Source organism: Bison bison, unplaced genomic scaffold (assembly GCF_000754665.1).
Source record: "Bison bison bison isolate TAMUID 2011002044 unplaced genomic scaffold, Bison_UMD1.0 scf7180017864486, whole genome shotgun sequence".
NCBI lineage: Eukaryota > Metazoa > Chordata > Mammalia > Artiodactyla > Bovidae > Bison > Bison bison.
In genome coordinates, this window is record NW_011495046.1 from 4,498,516 (window position 1) to 4,509,546 (window position 11,031).

An 11,031-nucleotide genomic window follows, 5' to 3' on the forward strand; every position below is an offset into this window, starting at 1 on the left:
AATAGAGCCGGTTTTGTGGTGTTCTCACTACTCGGTTGGATGCTTCGGCTGTAGTAAGTGAGAGAGTGAGCGTTCAAGCGAGTTACAAGCAAGCGGAGGAAACTGGACAGGAGGAGAAGGGAAGAACAAGAACAGGACTCCAGAGCGAAAGACAACTCGCCGGTGAGGGAGACGCAGGAAGCGATGAAAGAGATGTCTGCGTAAGTAGTGGGGGGCGGCGGTTGGGGGTGAGGTAGAACTGGGTGGGCTGGGGTGGCCAGCACGGACCCCGTTTCCGTTCCCTGGCTCTCGCGTCCTGCCCAGAGCTCTCGTGTAGTCTCCTTCCCCCCTCTCGACCGGTCGGCAAGGGCACCTCCCCTACACCCGGCGGCTCACCTGGCCAGACTCGGGGACTCTAGAAGTCCCCATCTGTTCCCTGGCTGCCCTGTCTCCGAGGACGCCCCAGACTAGGTTGCGGCGGGAGAAAGGCCCGTGTGTCTGTGGGGAAAAATTGTCGGTCACTCTCCTGCCCCCAGCGCTGTCTGAGCCGGTCTCTGCTCCTGTCTGCATTGGCGCAAATACCATCCCCCTACCTCCCCCGCCTCCCTTCCTGACCGGCTGTCTCCAGGTCTTCTGGAGTGCATTCACTCCTATCCCAGCCCATGGGTTTCTCTTCTTAGTCAAGCTTTGGTTTTTTCACCCTTCCCTCATCTCCCCACCTATCCACAGTACATCTGCCAGTCTGTACCTCCTGGTCATACTTTGATAAGTCAGGAACAGTGTCGGTCCTTGGCAAGATTTTGTTGTAACTTCTTACATTTTGGTTTATTAGCAAATAATTTAAACATACAGAAAAATGCTTAAAATAACATAATAGCATCATTTACGTAGCTATCATCCATCTCCCAAAGTATAACGTTCCGTGTGTGTGTGTATACACATATCTTTAGTTAAAAGAAACCGAACATACTGAATACATCTGAAGGAATTCTGTTACCTCCTCCTCTAGGCCCATTCACCTCTCTCCCTGGAGTTCCCCACGGTTCTGAATTTGATGCTTATGCGGCATATTTTTTTTTTAATGCTATTACTGCATATGTATATGTCCATAATCAGCATTGTTTTACTTGTTTTAAACTTTATATGACTAGTACCACACTTATTATTCAACAACTTCTTTAGCGCAACGTATGTCTTTGAGATTTGTCCATGATAGTATTTTTCAGCTCTAATTAATTCACACTAATATTGTATTCCTTTGTAGAGATACATTCTGATTTAGTCCATTTCCTGTTAGTGATTGTTTTAGGTTTTTTCTAGGTTTTTTTTTTTTTTTAATGTCACAGTGTGGTAGTGAACATTTTTGTACATGTCTCCTTGTGCACTTATCCTAGAATTTCTCCAGAGTGTTTACTTCTCCAGGGATTGTGTCACTTGCTTTTGTTTTCCTCTCTAGATGAGAGAGGTTCAGAACCATGGGTTTGGAATTTTAATGCTAGTAGAGAAGATAGTGGCAACCCACTCCAGTGTTCTTGCCTGGAGAATCCCAGGGACAGGGGAGCCTGGTGGGCTGCCGTCTATGGGGTCGCACAGAGTCGGACACGACTGAAGTGACTTAGCATAGCATAGGGACCTTGATGGCCAGCATTTTCCACACAGAGATAAGAAAGTGGGACTCAAGATCATAGTTGGTATCATAGACTTCATTTAGACAGTGAAAAGAACAATTAACGAGTCACAGAATGTTAGGACTATAAACTCTGATGGATGCAATGGATGTTAATAGGTTTCTCAGGGACACATCTAGTGATTTCTTTTTAAAAGCTAGAGTATTTCATAAGGACCTTCTAATCAAATAATTTTGGTTTTTTTCCCTGGGGTTGGGGGCATTGTTTTTTACTTAGAGCTTTCTTTCAAGTGGCTGACTGCTTTTCAAAGGTGGTACTTGACTTAAGTCTGCAGGGTGTAGTCAAGGTGGCCCTGGCCCAGCTCCCATTCAGGCTCTTTGCATTTGAGCTGAGTGGTGTTGGCACAGTTGTCCTGATGCCAACATAGGCTGCTTTTGACTTGAAAAGACATCCTAACCATGAAAGCTTGAAGCAGAATGAATAGTCCTTCATCTCCATAAGCGCAAAATATCCTTTTTTCCTTAAAAAAAAAAAAAAAAAAAAAAGGAGGGGGGCGGCCAACCAATAGTACTGAGTAAACTTTTAAGGTAGCTAAATTAATGAGTGGATTGAGAGAGTTAATGTATCAGTAAATGAAACTTTAAATTTTTTCTGCTCTTTCATTTTTCTTGAACAGAAACACCATGCTGGACAGCCAGCGTCAACAAAAGCATTATGGAATCACCTCTCCAATTAGCTTGGCATGTCCTAAAGAAATTGATCATATTTACACACAGAAATTAATTGATGCCATGAAACCATTTGGAGTGTTTGAAGATGAGGAAGAATTGAACCATAGGTATGTCATTTAAAAATGCAAAGTATTTTACAGTACATTCTTTAGTCATTACTCTATAAACATATGTTCATGTACCAGTGATGTCCCTGTGTAGGGATATAAAAATGACAAAATGAAAAGAACACTTGGCCTTCCTAGAGCTTAGAGGAGGAAACTTAACAATTAGCCAAGTAAGTAAAATAAACACAGTGTTAACATATGACAATTGCCGGCTGAGAAAAATGAAGCTGAGACTGGAGGTTGTCAAGGAAGTCTTCATTGACATTTGAGGGAAATTTTGAAAGTGAGGAAAGCGCTCTGTGGATTTGATGGAAGAGCAGTCTAGGAGAGGCTTGCGATAGGACTGTACCTAGTATTTTTAAAAAATAATGGATAGCAAGGTAACCTAGGTATATGACATAGAGTGAATAAGAAGGGGAATGTGGGCTTAAAGAAAATGAGATGGGAAAGAGCTTGGAGGGAAAGGTCATTTAGGACCTTGAAAACCATTATAAAGGTTTTGGCTTTTACTCTGAGATGGGAAGCTCTTAGGGTTTTGAGCAGCAGATTGACATGATTGATTCATGTTTAACACAGTCACTCTGGCTGCTTTACTGAGACTAGTCTGCAGAAGGGTCAAAGTCAGAAACAGGGAAACTAGTTAGGAGACTGTTCCAGTAACCCAAGGACGAAATGGTGACCGGAACTAGGGGGATGGCAGTGGAGGTGATAAGAGATAGTAGAATTCTGGATGTCTTTTAAGGTACATCTTCTGGATGTCTTGTTTAATAACTAGAATGGGGGAGGTGGGGGGCATCAAGGATGATGCCAAGATTTTTGGTTTCAGCAGCTGGAAGGATGAGATTCCATTACCTGAGAAAGGCTGAGGGAGAAGCAAGTTTGGACACATCGGGAATTCAGTTTCTCATGTGTTATCTTTGAGATGCCTAAACTTTTTTTTTTTTTAATTTGGATTTGGATATGCCATTGGTTGCAAGTTTGTTTTAATATCAAATTGCTTTTATTAAGTTAAATTTTTTATAAAAAATTAGCCAATAAATAATTTGCCTGTTTTTATTATCCAAAAACTTGTAACTGTCAATGAGAGTGCTGACTTCTACTATTACCACACTGAATTGATTTTATTCCATAGTAAGGCCAAGAAAGTTGACAGTTCAGTTGGCCTCTGCAGCCTTATTGAAGGTAATTTTGATTTTTTTTTTAACTAGGCTTTTTGAATTTTGAAAAAATAGCTCAAAAACCAAAATACTATCATCACATTTATCGTCTCTTTGGAACTCTTAGGAACCTAAGAATGCCAAAGAGATGTGCCTTGTGTCAACAGATGTGATAGCATTAGCACGTGTATAATATGCTTTTACTCTAGCACCAACATAAAGGTACTGCCTATATGTTTAATTACTTTTTAAAATACTGTTTGTTTTTGGTGGGGGTTTTTTGTTTGTTTTCATCTAAAGCATGTTATCTTTTATTATAGGCTGGTTGTTCTTGGTAAACTCAACAATCTAGTAAAAGAATGGATTTCTGAGGTCAGTGAGAGTAAGGTAAGACTCTATATTGAATTCATAGTTTCATTGTGTCCTGGTTACAAAATGCAGAGTTGAGAATGATCAAAAATAGATAAACATTTTTAGTATACTTAGAAATGAATTGTTCTAGACAGTTGAAATGAAGAGAAAGTCACTTAGTCATGTCCAGCTCTTTTTCACCCCATGGACTGTATAGTCCATGGAATTCTCTAGGCCAGAATACTGGAGTGGGTAGCCATTCCTTTCTCCAGGGGATCTTCCAAACCAGGGATTGAACCCAGGTCTCCTGCATTGCAGGTGGATTCTTTACCGGCTGAGCCATCAGGGAAGCCCTCTAGACAGTTGAGTCCTAAATAAATGAGGATTTACCCCAGAGGTAGCCAGTGTCTGACTACATTTCCACATAAATGTCTTCCTTGACTCACATGTAGTAAACCAAACTTTAAATACTGAAATTTTAAAAGCCAGATTTCAGAATTCTTGTGAAATACCAGGTATGGCAGCACTGGGCCTTTCTTGGGGCAAGGCCAGAAGAGGCTTGAATGGAATTGGACTACTCCCCTCTGGTGCCTCATGGTCCCCATTACTCCCTGCTCTCTCAGACATAGCAATTGTCGATTATCAGTTTCTGTGTTTCTTACGTGTATACTTTCCTCATTTGCTTACCTGCCTGGCCTAGGAGACGTTGGAGTTTGCAAACCCTAATTTATAATTATACTGCTTTTTTCCCCTCCAGTAGCTTAACTTTTTTCCTTCTAAAATCAATTACATATCTCTTTGCTTTCTTAGAATCTTTTGAATATAATTGAATTCATTTGTTTGGGACTCTTCATTGGCTGTAGTAAAATGAGATAGGGCATGTTCAACTGGATAATACTGTTTGTCCATTTACTAAGTGGCTCAGACTGTTGTATTTTAAATTTTTAGTTTTAGTTGTTTTTTTTTTTTTTTAATAGTTTTCCCATCTCTTAACAGCTGCCAGCTGAAAGTTAAGGGCTCACAGCAGTAGTGTCTCTGTAAAATCCCTTTCTGCCCATTAATTTGCATCAGTTTAGAAATTACACACCTGTTAGAATTCTTTTACAACTTTTATTTCCTTTTGTAACCTTTGATATATGTATAAAATTGGTTCTTTCAAGCAGTGGGCTCTGAATAAGGTTATGAGGGACTGTGCTAAGTCTACAGTCATTGTGTTTAAATAAATGATCTTTACACTATTGACTTTTTCTGCCAAATGACTATCTGGCTCATTTTTGAGCTCACAGCAGGGTTATCAATAGTTGAAGTTTTCTGTTAGGTTGAATTCTGAGCATGTGAAATGCTAGTCATGAGTAGTTAAAAAAAAAAAATCATGCTTGTTTCTCTGCTACTAGCTGATCAACTCTTTAATAAACTTGTCTTATTCACTTGCACAACCTCAGGACAGAGCTCAGGCATTGAATGAATGTTGGGGAACCTGTTGTCTCTGTCTATAATCAGCCCATAATTGCTGTGGGTATGCAAACCAGATACACAGCTTGCTAGAATTGATTTAAAATCAGAGAAACAAGCTTTTTGACTTCTTGTGTTGTCTTTATGTCATGTAATGTGGTTATACTGAGGTCTTTGCTCTCATACATATTCTAGGATACATCAAGGGAAGTCAAGTGTTTACTGTTCACAAAAAAGGGCTAGATACTTTATTGAGAGATGCACCTAACTAATTTTCTTACTGGGTGGGTTTTTTGCACCTAAAAGAAAAATTAGTAGAATCTGTTCCAAGGTCAAAGGTTTTTTTTGATTTTTTAAAATTGTTTTCCCATCATTTTATTCACATCAGTACTTTAATTTACAAATTTCACTAGCTGGTTTCCATTTAATTCCTAGGCATAAAACCATTGTTAAAAATTTGAGGCATTTCCACTATTTGATTTTTTTTTTAAAGCAAAATACAGTTATTTTTTAAAAATTTAATTGGTTTTAGCATCTTCCTTTCCATAGACACAATGATTGGTCATTTTCAATATCATAATTCTCTGTCATTTATACCTATTTTATATGGAACATATCCAAAGGATTTGAGTTAGATCAAATATCATTTTACTATTCTGTGCATAGTTGGAATATTTAAACTTTAAACAATGTAGAACTCCAAACCATTTTAGTTAAACACTGTGGTTTGTGGTGCAAGTCTTTTGCTCTGTTTATCACTTTCTCATAAATCATGAAAGAATCATGCTTTTCAAAGTGGGAAAGTAAACTCAACAGGGCTTCTCTATCCTTTTGTTTCAGTTAGTCATTAATAATTTTATTAGCGCCTTTCTAGCTGTAAAATTTGTGGTACTCTTGAAACATACCTATTAAACAGAAAGTAACAAACATAATATCCTGTTATACAGATTAATCAAACTAATTAGTGCATACTACTCTTTGGAACTTGGACTAGGCATTTTGGGGAAATGCCTAGAAATAGTAGATCTCACCTTCAAGGAATGTAAATATAGTTGAAGTGATGAAACTAACATACAGGGAAGAAAAAAAGTAAATGTAGTATGAAAGAGCACATAGTGGGGAAAAGAGCTTATAAAGAGGAGGGTAATCGAAGAATGCTTCATGAGGAAGGTGGGACTTGAAGTGAACTTTGAAAAATAGATGGAATTGAGATAGCAGAAAGGACAGCAAGCATTTGAGGCAAAAGTGAAAGTGTTAGTCACTCAATCATGTCTGACTCTTTGCGACCCCATGGACTGTATGTAGCCCCCCAGGTTCCTCTGTCCATAGGATTTTCCAGGCAAGAATACTGGAGTGGGTTGTCATTCCCTTCTCCAGGGGATCTTCCCAACCCAGGGATCAAACCCGGGTCTCCTGCATTACAGGCAAATTCTTTACCAGCTGAGCCATCAAACCGTTGGCCTATTTAAGGCAAGGAAAATGGCAAATGCAATGGAAAGGAGACTAGGTTATGTAACATGTTGGCAGTTGGAGCTTCAGAAGGGAAGATCAAGAAACAAGGCAAGAAAGATCCTACTTTTCTCTTCTCCGCCATCCTATGTACGGTTGAGTTCTCTCCTCACCATATCTTCTCACAAGACTTTCAGGATAAAGTGATTGCTGGCCAAGAAACAAAAGCAGAATTGTCCCGTTCCTCAATGGATTCGAATGAAAACTGGCAATAAAATCAGGTACAGCTCCAAGAGAAGACATTGGAGAAGAACCAAGCTGGGTCTATAAGAAGCAAGCTGGGTCTATAACATGTGCACACATGTTAAGACCACTTTTTTAAGCAGCTGAACCACAGTGAGAACATCACTACTGTAATGCTTGGCTCCTGATATTTCTTATTTCCTCACTATCAGTCTGAGACTCAGTAATAAATATGAAACGTTGGGGGGAAAAAAAAAAAAAGGTCCTTAAGAGCATACCATCAAAGTCTATAGGATCCAAGGATCAGTATCCAGAAAAGAATGTATTGGCAAGTTTTGAGCAAAAGAGTTATGTGATAGAGTTAAAAATATCAGCCAGTGAATTTTTTACAAAATGGGATTTAGAAATAAAGATTAATGGCAAGAGAGTAACTTATGATACTATTAAATAGCATAGAATGGAGGTGGGTGGGGAGGAAGTGACGTGTAAGGAATATAATTTAAGACTTAGTAATCCAGGAAAAACAATAATAGTTTATAGGTATGGGCAGTAAGGAAAATGAGGAACAGAAAAAGTGATCTCAGAAGGAGGGATATCTGGTTTATCAGTCATGGTTACTGAGGTGAATCAGAAAGTGTGAGTGAAAATATCTGATGGGCACTTAGAATTGGCTCTACAAAGCGGTGAAAAGTAGCATTGTAATTCTGATACAGCCCAAAATATGTAAAGTTTTTAGATTACCTCTCATGAGGAGATTGTTTTAAGAATGACCCCCCTTGTAGAAATATTATGGAGCTAGAATCAAGAAATTAAGCATATCTGTCACAGAAACTAAAGGGGAGATGGAATTAGTCAACTATGCTAACTAGAGAGCTGAAAGTGCATTAATTTAGTAGTTGAGGGTTCTACTATTGAGAGTCACCAAGGAGTCAAAGACAGGCAGTTGAAGGGGACAAGTAAGGTCAAATGATAGAAAAGATTTTTCTTAAGGATATATGCATCTCTGTGTGTGTGTATGTGATATATGCATCTGTGCTTGTCCCCTCAGTCGTGTCTGACTCTGTGGCTCCATGGACTGTAGCGTGTCAGACTCCTCTGTACATGGGATTTACCCAGCAAGAATACTGCAGTGGGTTACCACTTCCTCCTCCAGGGGATCTTCTTGACCCAGGGATCTTGTGTCTCCTACATTGGCAGGCAGATTCTTTACCACTGTGCCACCAAAGAAGCCCATGTATGCACGTATACTGGACACAAATTTGTTTTGTCTGTCCTCTGAGAATACCTTCATTACTTCAAGCTACAATCAAAAAACTCTATAAATCTCAGCTCACTAAATTTGACAAATGTAGTATGTATCAGTAGCATTTAGGCAGTTTTTTTAAAAAATTGAGGTATAGTTTATTTATAATATATAAATGTTAGGTATACAACATAGTGGTTTGCAATTTTTAAAGGTATACTCCACTTAAAAATTATTTTAAAATATGACTATGTTCCCTGTGCTGTACAGTGTGTCCTTGTACTTTATTTTATACATAGTAGTTTGTACCTCTTAATCCTCTACCCCTCTTGTGCCCCTCTCCCTACTGGTAACCACTATTCTCTGTATCTACAAGTCTGTTTCTTGCTGTTATATTCACTTGTTTTTTACATTCACATGTAAGTAATAACATAGACTATTTGTCTTTCTCTGTCTGACTTACATAAGCATAATACCCTTGAAATCCATCCATGTTGTTGCAGATGGCAAAATTTTATTTTTTTATGGCTGAGTAGTAGTCCATTATACACACACTACATCTTTACCCATTCTTCTGTTGATGGACATTTAGGTTGCTTCCATGTCTTGGCTACTGTAAATAATGCTGCAATGATCATGAGGGTAGTAGTTCAGTCACTCAGTCTTGTTCGACTCTGCAACCCCATGGGCTGCAGCACACCAGGCTTCCCTGTCCATCACCAGCTCCCAGAGCTTGCTCAAACTCATGTCCATCGAGTCAGTGATGGCATCCAACCATCTCATCCTCTGCTGTCCCCTTCTCCTCCTGCCTTCAATCTTTCCTAGCATCAGGGTCTTTTCAGATAAGTCAGTTCTTCACATTAGGTGGCTGAAGTATTGGAGTTTCAGCATCAGTCTTTTCAATGAATATTCAGGACTGATTTCCTTTACTATGGACAGATTGGATCTCCTTGCTGTCCAAGGGAGTCTCAAGAGTCTTCTCCATCACCACAGTTCAGAAGCATCAATTCTTTGGTGCTCAGCTTTCTTTATAGTCCCACTCTCACATCCATACATGACCACTGGAAAAACCACAGCCTTGACTATGCAGACCTTTGTCAGCAAAGTGATGGCTCTACTTTTTAATGCTGTCTAGGTTGGTCATAGCTTTTCTTCCAAGGAGCAAGCATCTTTTGATTTCATGGCTGCAGTCAACATCTGCAGTGATTCTGGACCCCAAGAAAATACAGTCTATCACTGTTTCCATTGTTTCCCCATCTATTTGCTGTGAAATGATGGGACCAGATGCCATAATCTTCATTTTTTGAATGTTTAGTTCTAAGCCAGCATTTTCACTCTGCTCTTTCACTTTCATCAAGAGGCTCTTTAGTTCTTCTTTGCTTTCTGCCATTAGGGTGGTATCATCTGCATATCTGAGGTTGTTGATATTTCTCACAGCAATTTTGATTCTGGCTTGTGATTCATCCAGCCCCACACTTATGACATATTTTGCATAGGAGCTAAATAAGCTGGTGACAATATACAGCCTTGACATACTCCTTTCCCAATTTATATATGTTACAATTTAGATGTGTACCCACATGAGGGAACATATCTTTTTGAATTAATGTTTTTATTTTCTTCTGATACATTCCCAGGAGTGTGATCCAGTAATTGTTAGATCATATGGTAGCTCTATTTTTAGTTTTTTTAAGGAACCTTCCAATTGTTTTCTACAGTGGTTGCACTAATATACTGATCAGATCAGATCAGTCGCTCAGTTGCGTCCGACTCTGCGACCCCATGAATCACAGCACGCCAGGCCTCCCTGTCCATCACCAACTCCCGGAGTTCACTGAGACTCATGTCCCTCGAGTCAGTGATGCCATCCAGCCATCTCATCCTCTGTCGTCCCCTTCTCCTCCTGCCCCCAATCCCTCCCCAGCATCAGAGTCTTTTCCAATGAGTCAACTCTTCGCATGAGGTGGCCAAAGTACTGGAGTTTCAGCTTTAGCATCATTCCTTCCAAAGAAATCCCAGGGCTGATCTCCTTCAGAATGGACTGGTTGGATCTCCTTGCAGTCCAAGGGACTCTCAAGAGGCTTCTCCAACACCACAGTTCAAAAGCATCAATTCTTCGGCGCTCAGCCTTCTTCCAGTCCAGCGTTTCTCATGATGTACTCTGCATATAAGTTAAATAAGCAGGGTGACAATACACAGCCTTGACGAACTCCTTTTCCTATTTGGAATCAGTCTGTGGTTCCATGTCCAGTTCTAACTGTTGCTTCCTGACCTGCATACCAATTTCTCAAGAGGCAGATCAGGTGGTCTGGTATTCCCATCTCTTTCAGAATTTTCCACAGTTTATTGTGATCCACACAGTCAAAGGCTTTGGCATAGTCAATAAAGCAGGAATGTTTTTCTGGAACTCTCTTGCTTTTTCGATGATCCAGCGGATGTTGGCAATTTGATCTCTGGTTCCTCTGCCTTTTCTAAAACCAGCTTGAACATCAGGAAGTTCACAGTTCACATATTGCTGAAGCCTGGCTTGGAGAATTTTGAGCATTACTTTACTAGTATGTGAGATGAGTGCAATTGTGCAGTAGTTTGAGCATTCTTTGGCATTGCCTTTCTTTGGGATTGGAATGAAACCTGACCTTTTCCAATCCTGTGGCCACTGCTGAGTTTTCCAAATTTGCTGGCATATTGAGT

At 39.8% G+C, this 11,031-nt stretch overlaps 1 protein-coding gene and 1 pseudogene across 2 annotated transcripts in view; both read left to right on the forward strand.

Annotated features, from left to right (window-relative positions):
* Positions 1 to 11,031, forward strand: part of PAPOLG (poly(A) polymerase gamma) — a 34,213-nt gene continuing 23,182 nt past the window's right edge. For both annotated transcript variants that reach the window (XM_010862953.1, XM_010862952.1), the window contains exons 1-3: positions 1 to 200; positions 2,284 to 2,445; positions 3,923 to 3,989. In XM_010862953.1, the coding sequence (XP_010861255.1) occupies positions 184 to 200; positions 2,284 to 2,445; positions 3,923 to 3,989 (246 nt within the window). In that variant the 5' untranslated portion in view covers positions 1 to 183. The remainder of the gene's footprint in view (positions 201 to 2,283; positions 2,446 to 3,922; positions 3,990 to 11,031) is intronic.
* Positions 6,797 to 8,152, forward strand: LOC105005100 (annotated as a pseudogene).